Consider the following 19,615-nt stretch of genomic DNA (forward strand, 5'->3'; position numbering starts at 1 on the left):
AGCGCCCCCAATAAAGCACCCTACATATATACACTCATACATACACGCGCAAACACATTCACTCGTACATAAGCACACAAACATATCCACTCATACGTACTCTAACACATGTAACAATTTCCCTTTGCCTTTTTTTCCACATTAACAATGTAAACATATACATGTATGAGAGGGATGAACGGTGAATCAGATACCTTTTCCATGGTTAGTTGGTTTTCCATTTTCCGAGTATTTTTCATGTTATTTTTGTCAATCCTTCTAATGCAACCTCCTATATTTCATTACCTTGCCTTGTGTTGTATTGAACTTCACGATATATTGCTATATTTGATTATATTGCTTTTTTTATTTTATTTTCTTCTTTTTTTCTCTCTATTAGGCTACCATAGGTAACAGCAGCGAGGGGTCCTCAAATTGTCACTGCTCCATCTTCGTAACTTAATAAAACAAAAAAAAAAAAAATGAATAAAAGTTGTATAAAATAGAGAAGTAAAATAAAAGATAAAATCATATATATATATATATATATATATATATATATATATATATAAATTCTTTTTTTATATATATGTCTCTTCAGAATCATTGCTTAAGTAGAGTTCAATGTAACACGTTATTATTTTTCCTTACATGTAGTTCCGTAATATCAGTTTTAATAATTGCTATTCTAATACAGCGAGCTACGTACCTTCAACTGAAATAAAATTTTGAAAAAAAAAATTATTCCGTAATTTATATATGTTAAGAAGAGAACGCTGGTTCATCGTACCTACCACTGGCTGTAATATGCACACACATATACCCATGCGTGTATACATATACATCTGTATATATGCCCAAATACAGGAGCAAAATGAGGAAAAACATACCTAGGAAACATGAATGATGAGTAAATTTGGTTTTCTATGAAATCGTCAAAAGGAACACAATGTTATCGTAACGATTTACTAGCTTTTTAGTTTGTTTTTTTTACTGCTACTAATCTGCAATGACACATATAGTGAGCACATCCGCTGAAGAAGTAAAAATCATATCAACGTTTTGTTTTTATTTGTTCATACGAAATGAACCGGACATATTGTGTACAACGTGCTAATCCTTCTGTTAATATCATAACATTAATACTTAAGTTTTATTATGTTTTAAGAAAAAATAAAAAAAAATATCTTCTTAGTTTTAATATTCTATATAATTACTACACACATTTATTTTTTCCTCTTTCATTTTTTCTTGTCTTATTTTGTTATCTACTGTTGTTGATTCTTTTTCTTAATTCATTTTTTTTTTTTTTTTCCAAACTATACGAACAACATATGTCTACTCAATTTTAGGAAAAAAACAAAAAAAAAAAAATTGGACTTAAAAACTAGCAGAAAAAAAAGAACTTTTAAAAGAATAATGCACATACAGAATAAGTGCCAATAAAATGGACTTAAAAATTAGAGGAATAATAAGAACTTTTAAAAGAATGATGCGCTTACAAATTAACCGCCAACTTTTTTATTATTTCATCTATTTCAAAAAAAATGGAAAAACTCCCTCACAACGGATTTCATTTTTTCCATTATACGTGAAAACCCGTCAACCGACAATTACATAAATATAGCTTTAAAACATACGAACCTTTCAAAAAATAAAACAAATAAAAATAATTAAGTAAAAAATCATTGTAAACATAATTATTTTGCTTTATTTCCTTTTATTTCGTTCGCTTCCCTTTTGTTTCGTTTTATTTCCTGTTCTTCCGTTCTCTTTCCTTTCGTTTCTCTTTTTTTGTGTGATATAATGGCCAGCAAAAAATACTACTGAAGTGGAAGATGACGATGGATGAACAAAATTGAGAAGCCTCTCGTCATTACTACTTTTCCGTAAAACTAAAATAAGTACAATGAATATTAAATTGTATTTATACACACGGGCTAAAAAAAAAAAAAAAAAAAAAAAAAGGAAATTATCTACAAAATGTAAAAAAAAAGAAAGAAAAAGAAAAAAAATGTGTTTTACATTAGATCTTAAGAATGTCAAATTAAATGCGCTTATTCTCAAAAAGCAAAAAGAAAAAAGCAAAAAACATAACAGTTTGTGTTTTTACATAATCATATTATATGGTAATTATATTGCCTTCTTATGCTCTTTGCAAATTTAAAAAATAATTGTAAACTGTTCTTTCGTTTTTTTGTCCGTTTATTCGTTCATTCGTTCGCACGTTTATTCCTTCATTCATTCATTCCTTTACTGTTATATTCGTTCTTTCATTTCATCCTTGACACTTCTTTTTTTCCCTTATTTTTACTCCCTTTTTATTGCAAAAGTTGATTAGGTTTACGCTGTTATGATTTATTAAGAGAAAAAAAAAAAAAAAAAAAAATCCTATCGCATGATATTTGCATATATGTATATATATAAATACATATACGTACATATATATATATACATACATACATATACGTACATATATATGTACATACGTATGTATTTACATAAATACGTACATAAATACATACATACATACATACATACGTACGTACGTGCGTACGTGCGCTTACGCACAAATAATGTACATTCATTTCCTACTGTTGAATGTGTACGTATATGTTTATTCGTTAATGCCTACTCACTTATGCCTATTCACATTTGTATACATGATAGGGCGGCTGATAGAAGGATCTAAAAAGTAAAAAGGTAAAAAATAAAAAAAAAAGGGATAAGTGAAACATATGAAACTTTTATTCTAGGAGTATTTTTTAATTCTTATAAATTATATAGCGGATGGTATAAAAAAAAAAAATGAACGCCATTCTTTGAAGGAGCTCTTTTTCTCCATATATGATGCGTACCAGAGTAACAGCATAATAGAAATAATATTCATTTATGACCATTACCATAACATTTAAAATAATAAAAAAAAAAAAAAAGCCTCTTAGGAATAATGGTTATAGGCAATATATCCTTTTATGCCCGTTGATGTAAATGCGAATATTTGCTTATTTTCAAAAGTTATAACAATTTTATTATTATTTATATAAAGCCATTCATTGTTTTAGTCTTTACTTCCAAAGGCTTTTTATTAGCAGCGTGTTTGCCAGTGAGCACTTCTTTCATGTTTGCATCTGCTACTGCCACTGCTAGTACTACCATTTGACGCTTCACAAGCTGCTATCCTTTTGGATAAAATGCTATCACATGTATCAGCAGAAGAAAGCAACAAAGAGGACTTTGTAAGCGAAAAAAAAAAAAAGAAAAAGAAAAAAAAAAAAAATGCATATTCTCCTATATTCCAAGTAAACTATCTGCAAGAGGAGGAGGACTTGATCCACACGCAAAACGTTAACATAAACAGTAAAAGCAAAAAAAAAATGTTCACTGATGGTAAAAATTTAATTAATTTTAAAAAAAAGCATTCGAGTGGAGAAAAAGGGAGCGAACATTATAAAGAACGAAAGGTGCAAGTAAGTGCAGAAGTAGGTGCAAAAGTAGGTTCAGAAGTAGGTGCAAAAGTAGGTTCAGAAGTAGGTGCAAAAGTAGGTGCAGAAGTAGGTGCAGAAGTAAGTGCAGAAGTAGGTGCAGAAGTAGGTGCAGAAGTAGGTGCAGAAGTAAGTGCAGAAGTAGAAGGGAAATGCGCAGTTGAGACTGTCGACCTATGCAACTATTTGGATTCTTTAAACGATAAAATAAAGGTGAGGAAGAAGGACAAGAAGAAGAACCAGCAAAAGGAGGGAAGCAAGCATGGCCATAATACTAATAGCAATTATGATTGTTATAATAATGATAGCAATTATGGAGGTTATAATGGTGGTAGCCCTAAAAGAGTGGAATTTTGCAACGAACGTAAAGACTCAATCGAAATAGTATATTTTGATGGAGTGGCTGTTCATAAAAAGGTACAAGGGGTAGAAGCACGTTACGATGATGTGCATTATAAGAAAACAGATAAAAATAATTTCATTAATGACAATAGCAGTAGTAGTAGTAGTAGTAGTAGAAGTAGTAGTAGTAGTAGAAGTAGTAGTAGTAGTAGTAGTAGTAGTAGCAGTAGTAGTAGAAGTCCTGGCCTACCAAATGATTCTGACTTACTAAGTGATAACATTCGTACTACATGCGCTAATAGAAATGCACAACTGCTTGAGCTCGACCCTCAACAGTTGGTTGGACAGGAGGAACACCTACACAGTGATGTGCACATTGATACGAACCGCCATAGTGACAATGATGCTTACCCAGGTAATACTAATATCAATGGTAGCCACATACGCAGTGATGAGAACAACAACGAATGTAATATTTTTTCCAGAATTTTCAATAGAGTAAAAAAAATTATTACAGATCGAAAAGGAAATCCAATAACAGATGCAAATGCATTAGACAATGATATGTGTGAATTAGAAATTATGGAAACTAATAATTTAAATGAGCATAGCGATGAAAACTGCGGTTCAGTTACCACCAGTTGTGTACATGATGAAGTTTATGTAATACATAGACAGGGAATTAATGCAGATGGAAATGTGAATGACAATACGAATGCTCTAATAACTAATGGACCAAACGACTTCGTATATGTAAATGGTCTTAATCCTAATGATCTTATGGACAACTCTATATTAGTAAATAATGAACATGCCGGCAGGGGAACCGTTTTAGACAGCCATCACCCGAGTGGTAGTTATTTTTGTAGAGGCCCTTCAAATAATCGAAATGAAGGAGCGGTAGAGGTGGAGGCTGCGATAGAGGTAGGGGCTGCAATAGAGATGGAAGACGTAGTACATGTGGCAAATATGGCAGATGATGAAGACGCAGAGGGGGAAGCTGCAAATACTAATTGGCGTGCTTACCACTTCCGCTACAGAGCCCTATCGCATAATGTATTTTCGTACTGCAAGGATTATGTTACTTATGTTAAGGAGAAAATAAAAAAATACTGGCAAGAACGGGTACAAGAAGCAAATATACAATTGACAACTCCACATCAAACATCAAGTCGAAGAGAAAATACAAACATACATGAAGATGAAAATGATGATCCTAGTTGCTTGCAGATACTTTTCTTTCTAGGTTTAGTTTGTAAATTTCCTATACTGTGGATTGTTGGTTCAATCATATTTTGTATTACTCCAAATGAACATAAAAGAACAAAAGCATGGTGTTTAATAAATACAGTTTTTGCTTTTATTAGTATTATTTATTTTATTAGTACGTCTAATTTTAAAATTTCCAAACCTATTTTTTTTGTTTTAATGGAATCTAATACAGAATCAATAAAACTTTTTCACAAAGGAGTTGTAAGAAATAATAGTAATAATCATATTATTCAAAATGTTATAGTGTTTGATCAATTTACTGTTTCTTACTGGATGCCTTTAAAAACATACAATGTTTTTAAGACTGAACCGGGTCATTTTCTCAATTGGCATTTTGTCTCTACTCAGAAACCCAACTCGAGCATACTCCTGTAAGTAAGATAATTGATCAAATGGGTGCGTACTCATATGTATACGTATTTATACGGACATATTTTGATAAGTGTAAATATGCCCACTTGTATACATTCCTGCTTGTATACATGCCCACTCGTATTCGTGCACACGCTCGGACAATTTTCCCCTTCCCGATGCAGAAGCAGAAACACATACGCGCTTCTAAACAGAATACAAGTAACAATCCTTTTTGGAAAAGGCAAAGCGTACCCGACTGAAAGTGTAGAACAAATAAAGCCATTTTTTCAAAATTTAAAAGAACACAATATGGACCCAGTGCCCTTTGAAAAGCTCACGATGACTGATAATGAGTAATTTTTTTTTTTTTTTTTTTTTTTCCATATCGTAGTAGTGTTTCACTTGTGTGTGTTTGTATGTGCAGTGGGTTAATGTGTCAGCATTTGTATGATTATGCATACTTTTGTACGTTTAAACATGTACATATCCTTGTGTTTGTTTATATACATCCATCCTTTTCTTTCTGTTCAGTATCCCGGAGAACTTTTTCGGAGCGGGGATAAGATGCCAAAGCATCCAAAAAAATGGAAACAGATTAAATGAAAAAGAAAAATGGTATTTATTTTGGAAAGAATATGATAACACAGATAGTAATCCCGATCATTCTATATACAATTCACTAGTTCCTGTTGGAGAAATTTTTTTTTTTAAACATGAACACAATTGTAGAATAGCTTTTCTCATTCCTAAAAATACAAATATGTATCAGACAGACGTACCTCAAGATTTTGTTGAAATCAGAAAAATTATAATAAAAGCTTTTTAAGTTTGCGTACCTTCCCCTGGAACGAAAAAAACGCAGTCACGCGGTCAGTTATAAAATTTACATGAACTGTACATGCGATAATAGCAGTTCTTCCAATTTTTTTTTTTTTTTTTTTCCATTTTTTCTTCATATATTTTCTTTATATTTTTCTTATTTTTTTTTTTTTTTTGTTCACTTCCATTTGTTATCAACGTGGCGCGCGTTATACCCCGTTTACTCGCCCATTTCGTTTTAATAATTTACATTTTATTTAAAAAAATGTGTTTGCTCTTATATTATGTATTCATGACGCTGTAGTCTTTTGTGTAGCACACGATGCGCATAGTTTTTTGCACTCACATGTATATGCTTATGTATATGTACAAATGTGCTTTTGTTTTTTCATTGCTATTAATTTCCCTTTCTTTTGTTTCCTTCTCTTCCTTTCTTTCTTTTTTTTTTTTTTTTTTTTTTTTTTTTTTTTTTTGTACAACTTTTTAATGTGTTGGAAGTATTACGTTTTTCTTAAATTAGCTATTTTTAATAGTTTTCCACTAAAGGGTACGAAAAAGGGGGGAGAGGGAATTCCACTTCGAGGTATTGACACCTCATCGAAAAGGAGAGAACAGTGGATGATGAATAAGCAAAAATGAGCTGAAATACAAAAATATGAACAACAGCTCAAAATTAGAAACAAAAATGAACATAACTAAAACCATGCATAAATTCCCCTGCATATCCATAAAGATGGATACATATGTTGTCTCACGAAATTTATCCATTAATCATGTGAGGAAATATTTTTTTCTTTTTCTTTTCTCTTGAACTTTCTAATAAAATAGTCAATAGCGTCGTCTAATTTTTGGACAAAACTTTGGAGCTCCTCCTTTTCAATTCCTATTACACATGAGAAGGCGATATATGAAAAAGGATACAAGTCATAACTGGTGCCAAAACTTTGAAATATGTGATTCCCTATTTTTAATGTATTTTTTTCATTTAATTTTTCAAAATCATTGTCAACTTGTTTTACTTCTAGTTTATTACTTATGGTAATTTTGTTATTCGTCAATTCTTCATTATGCTCAATCGTTCGATGACAAAAAGGGTCCATGTTTGTGTTCTTGCTATGATCGCTGATTGGAAGGCTAACTTGGTTGCAAACTGCACTGCTAACTGGATTGATAACAGAACTGCTATCTTGTATGCTATTCCCCCTCCTGACGGAGCTATATGGATTGCTCCCCTGTTCCTCTGTGTGAACATCACTACACTGGGAGTGGAAATTCCGATCTGATTCCGTTGTAAATACTTCCCTTTTCTCTTTTATTTTTTTTAAAATATAATTTTTAATTAGCAAAGGAGAGCATATGACTCTGTGCCCTGTTACATTTCTATAAAAAAGAAATGAACCGAGTAAACATATCTTCTTAGGGTCATCTAAACCACAATATTTGTACAATTCATTTAAGTTTATAGCCATTGATATAGTATTTTTACTTGTCTTTATTAAGGAAAGATTATATTTAGAGCATAATGTATATATCTTCTCTTTAAACCAATTAAAATTTTCAATCCTTTCTTTTCTTAATTTCATTATTTTAGTTTTCCCTAATTCTAATAATGTAATCAAAAGATCTAGATATGCATGTACAGGAGTTCTACCTGGATATGTCTTTTTCAATTCATTCATCTTTTTTTTATTTCCACTAAATACAATACCACCATTAACTGGTACAAGGAAATTCTTATCACAACTTTGAACAACAAAATCAATTCTTCCATTCTCATTATAACATCTCTGTATTTCTTTACAAATGTAATTACATTGTAATCCAAAGGAATTATTAATAATATGAGGCATATTATATTTCTTACAAAGAAGAGAAATGTTTATTATATCATCACAATTTCTAGGTGCATAACTAGCTGTTACTGATATAACACAACAAATTTTCTCTTTATATTTATCCATTAAATTTTTTATGTTCTCAATATCTGTATATAATTGTTCATCTTTAAAAATCATATCTACTACAATATATTTTAAATTACAAAATTCAATGCATTTATAACATGTTTTATGGTCTATTCTCGAAATAATTACATATTCACTATCTATTCTTTCCTTTTTTATATAAAGAAGACAAGTACTTATGCACATCCCTGTTGCATATGGTAATATGTACACATCTTGACAACTCCTAATGCCAAAATCTTTTATTAAATCTTTTACAATACGTGTTGTTGCTTTTGCTAGGATGCTATTCCCTGCACTCTTCGGCTGTACATCATCCAGATTTCCGGATCTGACTCGAAAAGGTGCATGTACACATGTGAGTATGAGTGGACAAATGCATTTATAAACTATTATCTCTTTATATTTTTAACTTAATTTTTTTCTTTATTTTTTTCTTTATTTTTTTCTTTATTTTTTTCCTTATTTTTTTCCTTATTTTTTTCCTTATTTTTTTCCTTATTTTTTTCCTTATTTTTTTCCTTATTTTGTTCCTTATTTTGTTCCTTATTTTTTTCTGATATAATACCTCCCTATGCCGTGTCCAAATCCAATGTACTTGCTCCTAACGAGCGCACTGTATATTCTGTTCTCTCTCTCCCCTATTTTTACATTCTTTTCACTGTTACACCTGCAAAAAAAATAAAATAAATAGATAAACAAATAAATGAACAAATAGATAAACAAATAAATGAACAAATAGATAAACAAATAAATGAACGAATAGATAAACAAATAAATGAACAAATAGATAAACAAATAAATGAACAAATAGATAAACAAATACAATTCAGTACAATGCAATGTACACACATTTTTCCACCATCTTCAATCAATCGCGTTGTTGATATTACTTCTCTCAATTTTTTTTATTATACAAGTTTTGAGATGAAATTTTATGCAAAATGTGCATAATAGTAATTTCGTTTAATCCTTCATCCGGAATGCGTCCATGGGTCAAAATGCTTCAAAAAAAAAAAAAAAAAGTAAAACAATGGGGCTAGTTGAATCATCTTCTATGGCTCGTACGTACGTGGGCCCACCCAAGTATGTGTGGATGTTGTACCTTTTATTGATTTTCTTTTTTTCTACATTAGTAGACTTAATTGTGCACTTATATGTGCACTCGTTCGCTCGATACTTCCCTCATTTATGTTCCTACTTCGATAGGATATTTTCCTTTTGGTTTAGGGTCTACGAACCGGAAAGTAATCGAATAAAACTTAAAAAATTTTCAAACAACTCTCTACACAGTTAATACACGAATGTGTTACGCATATATACGCACACACGCACACACATACGTATGTATATGTGTGTGTGCAAGTATGCAAAAGATAAAAAACAGATACATATTACACATATAACGCTATAATTTTTAAGAGAATATTCCCCCTCAAAAATTTATCCCACATATAGTATTAACACACATATATATACGTACATATACATATGTGCATAAGTATATGTATATGCACCTGTTCTGATATCAATGAGTATTTATTTTTATGTACTCCATCTCTGACGAGTTTCCCAACAGTAGACTTTTCCTTCAGACTGTGCATCACTTTTTTTTAAGAAATAAATAAAACAACAAAAAATTTAAGAAAAAATTAAAAATGAGAGTTAAAAAGACTTCTAACAATTAACACTTTACTCACTGTCCTAGTATAATTCTTAAAAATGTACTTTAAAAAGGGAACATATATTCACCATACTTTTGCGTCAAATTACATTTACGTATATTTCTGTTGTTCTTCTTAGCATTTGAAAAAAAAAAAAAAAAAAAAAAATTAAAAAAAAAAAAAATTACTACTTAACTTTGCTTGCTTGCTTATTTGTTCCTTCTTTTATTGTTCCTTAGGCGCTCCTTCCTTTATATAAACACATACTTTTTTTTAATTTTAACGAAAATAGGAAAAGAGAAATTGTTTTTTCTTTTTTTTTTCTCTTTTTTTATCCTTTAATTTTGCCCTGATGTTTTATAAATATTGTAAATGTACATTACGTTTGTTCTCCTATTCCGTTGTATATGTAAAAAAGGTTTAAATATGACATACAATTTTTTTTCCTTTTTTTTTTTTTTTCTCTTTTTTTACAACAAATAACCAAAGGTAAACCAAACGAAGGCAAGTCTCTGAACAGGTCGTAAAAGAACATCTATATTTTTATAAATAAATAAATTATGCAATTTGTATAATTTTTTTTTTTTTTTTTCGTTATCCCATTTTTTTTTTATAATCCTATGTAAAAATAAATATTCATTTTTAGTAGTATGTTGGTATAAACGTTCCTGCTAATTTTATAAATATATATATATATATATATATATATATATATATATATATATATGTACATATGCACATATATCATGCGTAGTGTCACTACATCTGGCAATAAAAAAATAAAAACATATTTCTTTATTCTATACATGAGCAAAAGCAAAACAACTGTAATTAAAGAATTCATATACTAAAAAAAAAAATTAGCGAATTATGTAAAAAGTTTATATGCACAATATTTATGTACGTGTTTTACTACATAATATATGGTATGATTAAAAACGATAAACAGAAAAAAATTACTAAAATTACTAAAATTACTAAAAAAATTAAAACAAAAATGAGAAGAACCAAGCCGTTAGCCAGCTGCAGAGGAAAAGAGCAAAGACACAATTTGTTAATACATGTATAAAAAAGTATATTTACACCTTCATATATGCATATGTGGGGACGTCGTCCTCAGCTAATGCATACAAGGTTCCATCTCTTTCAAAAATTACATTAAAAAAAAATAGCTACCAATTAATACGAATAAAAAGAGTTAAAATCATCTATATAGGGTAAAAAGAGTAACATAAAAGCTAAACAAAATAGTCAATTAGATTATTCAATCCGGACTGACAAATGCACGTGCTCCCCTATATATATATGTATATAATGATGTACACATATAAATATAAACACATATATATATATATATATATATATATATGTACAGAGGTGCGCACATATACCTCTCCCCCTCTCGGAAGCGTTTCTCAGTCCATCCATACGTTACCGCGTCTTCTTTACAGAACAGCGTTTTTGTCATGTACACCAAATAAATACTTACATTTATCAACACCTGTATAACCTTAAACTATAAGAGTTATTATAACCTGCGTAAATTTCATGCATTCTTTGTTTTGTTCTTAATTTATATTTTTTCTCCCTATCCATACCCATTTTAGTTATACTATATATATGGTGTTCGCCTTTACCATTTCGACGAATTGGGTGATTTAAGCAGAGGCACAGCTTTAATGCAGAACGTTGTTAAAAATGGTACTTCTACGACTTGGAGTGATAGCGGTACTAGTAGAATTAGCAGTTGCAGTGATAGCAACGGCAGTAGTAGCATCCGCAGTTGTAGCATCCGCAGTTGTAGCATCCACAGCAGTAACACCCGTAGTAGCATTTTTAATGGAATTTAATGCACCACCTAATATAGCGTTTGTGGACGCATCGGCGGAGTTGGGGAGCCCGGCATCGCTGCTGCTGTTAAAGAAGTAATAGAACAGTTCGTGTTCCGCTATCAGTTTTTGACATGTGGGTTCTGATAAAAACTTCAAGGATTTAAATATACAAGATGAATATTGATTTAACTGAGAAATAAAAAAGCAAGCATTTCTTTCGTCATTTCCATCCCCTACAGAATATATAAAACATATAAAAGATGCATTAAATAGATAGGGAGATAATAGTTCATTAATAATTTGATGAAATATAACTTTTTTCCAATCTTTCGGATCAATTAGTGAATTTATTAATCTATCCCTAGCAGATATTATTCTAATATTATTATGCATAATAAATGACCAAACAAAAGGTATAAATTTCTTAGCTGAATTTATTAACCATTCTAAACTTGCATTTGTTACTATTACTAATTTACCTTGTGTTAAACATAAATTTAATGTATTAATTAGTACTGTACTTAACTTAGTAAATAGCTGTTTTATATGTACTGGAATCGTATCATATAATCCTAGCTTCATTTTTATAGTGATCCAACTCGTTGGTAATATAGTATCATCATAATCAAAGACTATTAATTTCTTACATATAAATGGTTTACTAGGTATTATAACATTTCCTTTAACTATCTGATTGGTATTAGTTCTTACTATTTTATCGTCATTACAATTTATACTTGATGAGGCATTTTTATTTTTTTCATCCTGTACTTTTTTTATTTCATTTACATGCACATCTTTCGAGTAACTTTTGTAATTAACTGGATTTCCAACAGGGTACAAACTCCATATCTTTTCCATTTTATCGTTTTTGCAACAATATTTGTGGTGCAAATATATGTTTGCTTCGATATGTTTGCTTCGATATGTTTGCTTCGATATGTTTGCTTCGATATGTTTGCTTCGATATGTTTGCTTCAATATTTTTACTTTTTTTAATAAACACCTTTTTAAATGTTTTTTCCTTTTTTCGCATATACATATATTGGGGCACCAATGGTTGTATGTACATATGTGCATATATAAGTGTGCGGCAGAATGAGCTACCGTTTGACAATTTTGACCTTGCCTTTTTTTGCGACTTTTCTCTACAATTTTCGTTTTTTACTTAACTGTGGTTTGTCCTTTTGTGTGCAATTATGTTCGACGTCGTTCTGCTTTTTCTTTTTTTTTTTTTTTTTTTTTTCTATATTTGAAATACGAGTTAAACTCTCAAACTTTATGCATCAAGTAAATGACAAATATAAGAACAAGTATGGTCTCCTTCCATTTATTTTGTAATATTTTACTTTATTATGTTTTACTGTGTGTGTTTTACATTATTTTTTTTCTTTATTTAATTTACATTATTATTGTTTACTTTATACTACTTTATTTTTCTTATTAAATGTGCTACTCCTAACTTGACGCTTCTTTGAATATTTTATTTCCCCTCAGGCTTAAAATGTTAAATGTAACGTATAAAATGTAACGTATAAAATGTAACGTATAAAATGTAACGTATAAAATGTAACGTATAAAATGTAACGTAAAATATGTAACAAATAAAATGTAAAGAACAAAATATATGAATTCCATTCAAATTTTCATAAACGAAGTACTAAAGTTTAGTAATTATGCAAAAAAATCTAAAACAAAAAATTAAAATATGGAGGTAAAGAAAATGCAAAAGGGGAGGGGGAAAAAAAAAAAAAAAATTAAATCAGCAAATATATATATACAAATATTTATACACATATATGCATATATTTATACATATATATATTTATACATATATATATTTATACATATATATATATATATTTACATAAATGTGTACGAATAAATACAACAGTAACAATGTAACAAATGAAAAAGGAAATCAAAAAAACTTACAGGAAATATTCAAGAAGAAAAAAAATTAAAAATTAAATTATTTGAAAATAGAAGGTGTTGATATGGACAAAAAAATTATGTTAAACAAATATGCGTCAAAGCAGAATTAAAAAAATTAAGAAATTTGTGAACAACAATGCAACGGGTATGTGGCAAAAATGATAAAAGTTGCATAAACTATACGTAACAAGCACGAACATACATACGAACATATATATGTATATATTGTACATATATTACATATATTTTGTTGCATATGTTGTACGTACGTATGTGTATATACTCGAATATTTCCTGTTTTAAAAATTTTCGTACAACTGTTAAAAATTTACCATTTATGAAGCATGTTCCTCTAGAGTTAATGAGAAAAAATTAAAATAAATAAAAAATAAAAAAAAAAGTAGAATTTATCAAATACAAATATGAAAAACATGCATTAAAAATTAATTGCAATTTATTTTTTTTTATTTTTCCATTTATTCATTAATATATGAGCAAGCAAGAATAATGCTGCAAAAAAAAAAAAAAATAGCTAGCTATTTATCATGCAGATAAGGATATACTTTTTTTTTTTTTTTTTTTTTTTTTTTTTTTTGCTAATAACAAATACATATGTACAAATATGTACTTACATATAAATGTATTAAATTATATTTCATACATGTACATTTATTTTTATATGCGTATATAAATATATATATATACATACTTATGTGTATATAGTTGTATACGTATATATAATTAGAAATGGCTAATAATATTTAAAATGATAAATAGACTGCAAATGTTTTGAAAAAACACATATGGAAGATGTATTTAAGTATGTACTTACATACATATATGTCCTTCAATGTATACGTATATATTTATATATATATGTATGTATATATGTATATATATATATATGTATATATGTATGTATATTTGTATGTATATATATATATATGTATATATGTATGTATATTTGTATGTATATATCTGTATGTATATTTGTACGTATATTTTTATAAACATTTGTATGTTTATTTGTACATATATTTATACGTACATATATATGTCTATTATTTATATGTATATATCTATCTAAACGTGTTAATTCATTAAATGAATGTAAAAATATGTGTTTAATAGTAGCTGTCAAAAAATGGGTATGAAAAATGTTCGTATTTATTTTGCGTTGTAAAAACATATATGTACTTTATGTGTGCTGTGGACAAAATATTAATAAACGACAGTTTATTAGTACGCCAAAATAAATAAAAAATTTCAATATCAAAAACGGTATTGTCGTACCAAGAAAACTTTTTATCTTTGAAAAAAAGGTAAACTTTTTATTTGACTTCAAATTTGATATCAATTTGGTTTTAATTTTGACATCAATATTTACTTCAGTTTGATTTTAATTTTTACATCAATTTTGACAACAGTTTTGACAACAGTTTTGACAACAGTTTTGACATCAATTTTAACTTCAATTTTAACTTCAATTTTAACTTCAATTTTGACTTCAATTTTGACTTCAATTTGGTTTTAATTTTAACGTCAATCTAATTTTAACTTTCACGTTAATTTTGTTTTAATTTTGACATCAATTTGATTTTAACTTTCACTTCAATTTTAATTTAATTCGATTTAAATTTTTTTTTTCTTTTATATTTTTAAATCTAGAACATTACCATTAAGTAAACAAAAAGCATGCAAAGAAATAGCATGGTAAACATTCACAATAATGCAAAATAAAATAAAAAATAAAACAGAATACACCAAATTAAAGAAAAACAATATTAAATAGAACAAAACAAAGTATATCAAAGCAAAATAGAGCAAAGCGAAATAAAATATTGTAATGCAGATTAAAATTTTGTAAAACAAAATAAAATATTGGAAATTAAAATATAGCAAAATAAAACGAAGCAAAACTAAGCAAAGCAAAAAAAAAATAAACAAAAAAAAATAAACAAAAAAAAAAAAAAAAATGTAATAAAACTAAAAGATGGTAAACACACAAAGTAAAATTCCTTTCCCTTTACATTTTCAAAAACCGGATATATGCTGTTCTGCTACAGCTAATCATAGTGTGTTTGTATACATTTACCAGTGAAGCAATAGTGTGCTAGTAGTTTCTATATTGCATATATATACATATATTTATCTATATTTATTTTTTATTTTGTTTGCCCATTTTGGAAGACAGGAAAAATTATCAAAACAAAAGAAAATGTAACCATTATAAGACTATTCTAAAATTTCATGTATTTTAATAACCTTCTATTTTTTTTTTAAATCATTTTTTAATGCATTGAATTACTTGTCATAAACCTATTATAAAGGATGTCCTGTATTTAATAAATATGAATATACATGGTTCTCTTTATATACATAAAACAACCTGTTAAAATTGTAGTTTAAGTTCATAATGTATATCTTTCCATAAACAGGCACTTAATCATTTGGTGATGGATGTTATAATTGTGTAAGTTTTCCTTTTATATGCATATATATATATATATATGTATATACATGTGAAATACGAAAAATATGGGAAATATTTGCGCATATGCGAAAAAAGTACACAAAATTGAATTGAAGAAAAAAAAAAAAAAAAACTCATAACACTGCTAAATGCAAAACAGCACACTTCCTTTTCTTATAAAAAGCCACCATATAATAGTAGACTCCAATTAGTTTTGTTTTCCTTAAAGAACATATGATTATACTATAAAAAGATTAATAATGTACATTTAAAAAAAAAAAAGGAAAAAAAAAATTCACAGTACATTTATATATTTCTTATGTCCCCATTTATATTAATATGATACCTATAGTATATTTAAGTATATTAATAAGGAAATATAAATTAAATTATATGTAAAATTAATACAACATTTTTCTAGTTCAAGAAAACTTTTAAAGATGAAACGTTACTTCTTTATATAAAAGAGAAAAATGAGGAACGAAATAAAATAAAATAAAATAAAATAATAAAGAAAGGAAAACAGCGTAAAACAAAACGCAACATAATAAAATAAAATAAAATAAAATAAAATTCAATAATTCGTTACAGGCTACGCTTCAAAATTGTGCAAAAAACTAGTAACTATTTACGCACATCTGATAATTATCGCCTTAAAAAGAATAGCAACTAACATGCTCATAAGACTAGTGCGCAAGAAGCATACTCTCCTTATTTCTGATTTTTTTTATTTTAAATATTTTTAAAATGATAATTTTAAGAAATAAACACAGGAAGGGAATTACTTACACTTCTAGATATATATACATAATATATGTGTAAATAATTCAGATACGAAAAAAAGGTATAATATAACACTGTGCATATAATTTTAATGAACTGCGTGTTGGTTTTTTATTTTTTGTGATATCTAACGATAAATACAAAGACGAAAGGACGAAAAATAATGAAAAATTGTTATAAATAGTAAATAATTCTGATAAACAGTAAAAAATAAAAAAAAAGGAAAAAATTGCATAATTTCAAAAGTGATGCATACAAGTAGCAGTAATAAAACATATGCGTAATTTTCATGTGTTCATGGGGGAATGTCATTTTTTCAAAACTTCAAACATTTTAGCTAGATAAAAAAAAAAAAGAATTTTTTTAAATATGTTAAAAACAGAGTAAATGAAAAAATATAAATACCTACATGCGGCATATACATGTATATTTACCAATATATATATATATATACATACATGTACATACATATATATATGAGTATTCGCGTTACCACGTTATCGTGTTTACCTCATTCTTTCATGCATATTCATTTTGTACATATTGAGAGAGTAAGAAATGGCATATTAACTATGCCATCTTTTCGGGATATGAAAAGCTAAGAATATAATAAGGGTTATCAAATATAATCTTGCAAGGGACGGAAAATGCTAGCAACGAAAATGTATAAGGAGTGTTTATAAATTAGCGGTCAAACACGTATGTACATGTGTACATGTATACGTATGTACGTGTATTTACGCCTATATTAGTACTTGCGTAAGTGCATGTGAGCGTTTTTGGTTCAAGCCATAAACTGTTTAACGACGGGACCTCGGTATTTATCATCATACGTATACATACGTATACATATGTACACATACGTGTGCATAATATCCGTATGATCAAATTCGCAAAACTTTTCAAAATTATGCAACCCTTATGAACATGTCAGGAAATTTTTATTTTCTTATTTTGTTGATTAATGTACTAACGAAAATCATAACAAGTGTCAATTCAGTAAAAATGAATAGCGTACATATAAAATTAAATGAAAGCTTAATGAATAATTGTAACAAAATTATATACGTCCGTTTTCTTCACCATAAATATAAAAATATATATACATACATAAGGTACCCGTATTTACATATAAATCAGAGAAATATAAATTATTTAAAAACCAATAATAGCATTTATTCGAAATATTACAATAATGAGCCTGTTTATAATACCTACAACCCAATTTTAAATTATGATATTTTAGATTTAATAAAAGTGTATGGTCGACTAGCTGAGCATGGTGAATATGACTCCCTCAACATTGTTGTAAATGTGGGAGACTCTGAGGGTAAAGAAGTAGAAACGAGAGAAGAAGCTAAAAAAGTAGGAGAAGTAGAAACAGGGGTAGGAGTAGGGGAAGGAGTTGAATCAACTATAGACGTAAAATCCACCTCTGAAATGAGGGAAACAAAATACTGCATGAACCCATTTAAAAAATTAATTTCCTTTTTTAAAAGTAGTAGCAAACATGATAACAAGAGAGTGAACTGGTTTCATCATTTCTTAAAATATGGGAAAATGAATTTTACAGATTTCAAAAATGCCATATTGTATCTTAAATTTAAATGGCCAAGAGATTCATTATTTCCATCTTACAATATTTTTTTATTTGAAAAAGGTTTAAGTAAAAACAGTGATTCACCATTAATACGAAAAAAAGTTGAACACTATATTCAATATCAAGAAATAAATGAAAATTTATTAAAAAGTTGCTTTTATTGTTTTTCAGATGGTAAGGAATATGTAACAGCTTATGATATATTAAATAAATTTATTCAATGGAAAAAAAATAATAAATGGAAAAAAGAAAATGAGAAAAGAAGCTTTTTCTTATTTATCAGAAAATATAACAATACTGACGATTCGATAGATTGGTATACTTTCAAAAATAAGATTGATTCTTACACAGTTCACTTGTATGAATCCAAAAAATAATAGAGCCTTTGTTTTCTCCATCTCCTCTTCATACCTAAGCAGGTATATATATATATATATATATGCCGAAAATTTGTATTTGCGCATACCTCGAAGAACTTGTTCTTTTAGTTGAGCATGCGCACATATGCGGTTTATTTTATGCGATCATATGTTTATACATTCTATAGGCATATTAAATGAAGTATCCATTTCCACCATATATCACTATTTAAGCTCATTCACCTTAACCATCTTACATTTTTTTTTTTTTTTTTTTTTTTGTTATTATTATAACATTCAATAGTAAGTTAATTTTTTTTGTGATTTTTCGTATCATATTTTTTTATTAATAATTTGTGTGTCGTAAGGGCTTATCCGTAGTAATTAAAGTGCATACATACTGACACAGGTGCATGTACACATATATATATATATATATATATATATATATGAATGCACATGCATATACCCATACCATACGCATATCCAGTTGCACATATATACTGCAGGCATGGATGTTAACAACACATAAAGAAGCGAGTTTCCCAATTTTCGTACACCTTATTCTCTTCATCATGACTCATATATAATATGCATATTTATATGTGTGCTTAGAATTTGTCAATTTTGCAAATGCATAAAAAAGGTGTCAATAAGATTATTTATTTTACCCCAAATGATGGTAATAGCATAATAAGTATAAATTGATAATATGAGAAATTGATAAAATGAGAAATTGATAAAACGATAAATT

General features: G+C 28.0%; 5 protein-coding genes across 5 annotated transcripts; 3 read left to right on the top strand and 2 right to left on the bottom strand.

The window, feature by feature from the left end:
• Positions 1–3,173: 3,173 nt before the first annotated feature.
• On the top strand, positions 3,174–6,258 carry MKS88_004789 (uncharacterized protein; the record flags this gene model as incomplete). Its single annotated transcript, XM_067217994.1, has 3 exons — positions 3,174–5,449; positions 5,615–5,785; positions 5,964–6,258. The coding sequence occupies 3 exons, from the start codon at positions 3,174–3,176 to the stop codon at positions 6,256–6,258; spliced, it is 2,742 nt and encodes a 913-aa protein (XP_067071171.1).
• A 760-nt stretch (positions 6,259–7,018) lies between these two features.
• MKS88_004790 (O-phosphoseryl-tRNA(Sec) selenium transferase) lies at positions 7,019–9,819 on the bottom strand (the record flags this gene model as incomplete). Its single annotated transcript, XM_067217995.1, has 5 exons — positions 7,019–8,546; positions 8,784–8,885; positions 9,133–9,219; positions 9,417–9,448; positions 9,733–9,819. The coding sequence occupies 5 exons, from the start codon at positions 9,817–9,819 to the stop codon at positions 7,019–7,021; spliced, it is 1,836 nt and encodes a 611-aa protein (XP_067071172.1).
• Positions 9,820–11,555: 1,736 nt separating this feature from the next.
• MKS88_004791 (MORN1-associated HAD phosphatase) lies at positions 11,556–12,572 on the bottom strand (the record flags this gene model as incomplete). The annotated part of the gene is made up of 1 exon (XM_067217996.1): positions 11,556–12,572. The coding sequence occupies one exon, from the start codon at positions 12,570–12,572 to the stop codon at positions 11,556–11,558; it is 1,017 nt and encodes a 338-aa protein (XP_067071173.1).
• Positions 12,573–14,837: 2,265 nt separating this feature from the next.
• MKS88_004792 (uncharacterized protein) lies at positions 14,838–15,197 on the top strand (the record flags this gene model as incomplete). The annotated part of the gene is made up of 2 exons (XM_067217997.1): positions 14,838–14,888; positions 15,039–15,197. The coding sequence occupies 2 exons, from the start codon at positions 14,838–14,840 to the stop codon at positions 15,195–15,197; spliced, it is 210 nt and encodes a 69-aa protein (XP_067071174.1).
• A 2,626-nt stretch (positions 15,198–17,823) lies between these two features.
• MKS88_004793 (uncharacterized protein) lies at positions 17,824–18,879 on the top strand (the record flags this gene model as incomplete). Its single annotated transcript, XM_067217999.1, has 2 exons — positions 17,824–17,901; positions 18,043–18,879. 2 exons carry the CDS (start codon positions 17,824–17,826, stop codon positions 18,877–18,879), a joined length of 915 nt encoding a protein of 304 aa, XP_067071175.1.
• Positions 18,880–19,615: the final 736 nt, after the last annotated feature.

This window comes from Plasmodium brasilianum, chromosome 13 (genome assembly GCF_023973825.1).
Source record: "Plasmodium brasilianum strain Bolivian I chromosome 13, whole genome shotgun sequence".
Classification (NCBI taxonomy): domain Eukaryota; phylum Apicomplexa; class Aconoidasida; order Haemosporida; family Plasmodiidae; genus Plasmodium; species Plasmodium brasilianum.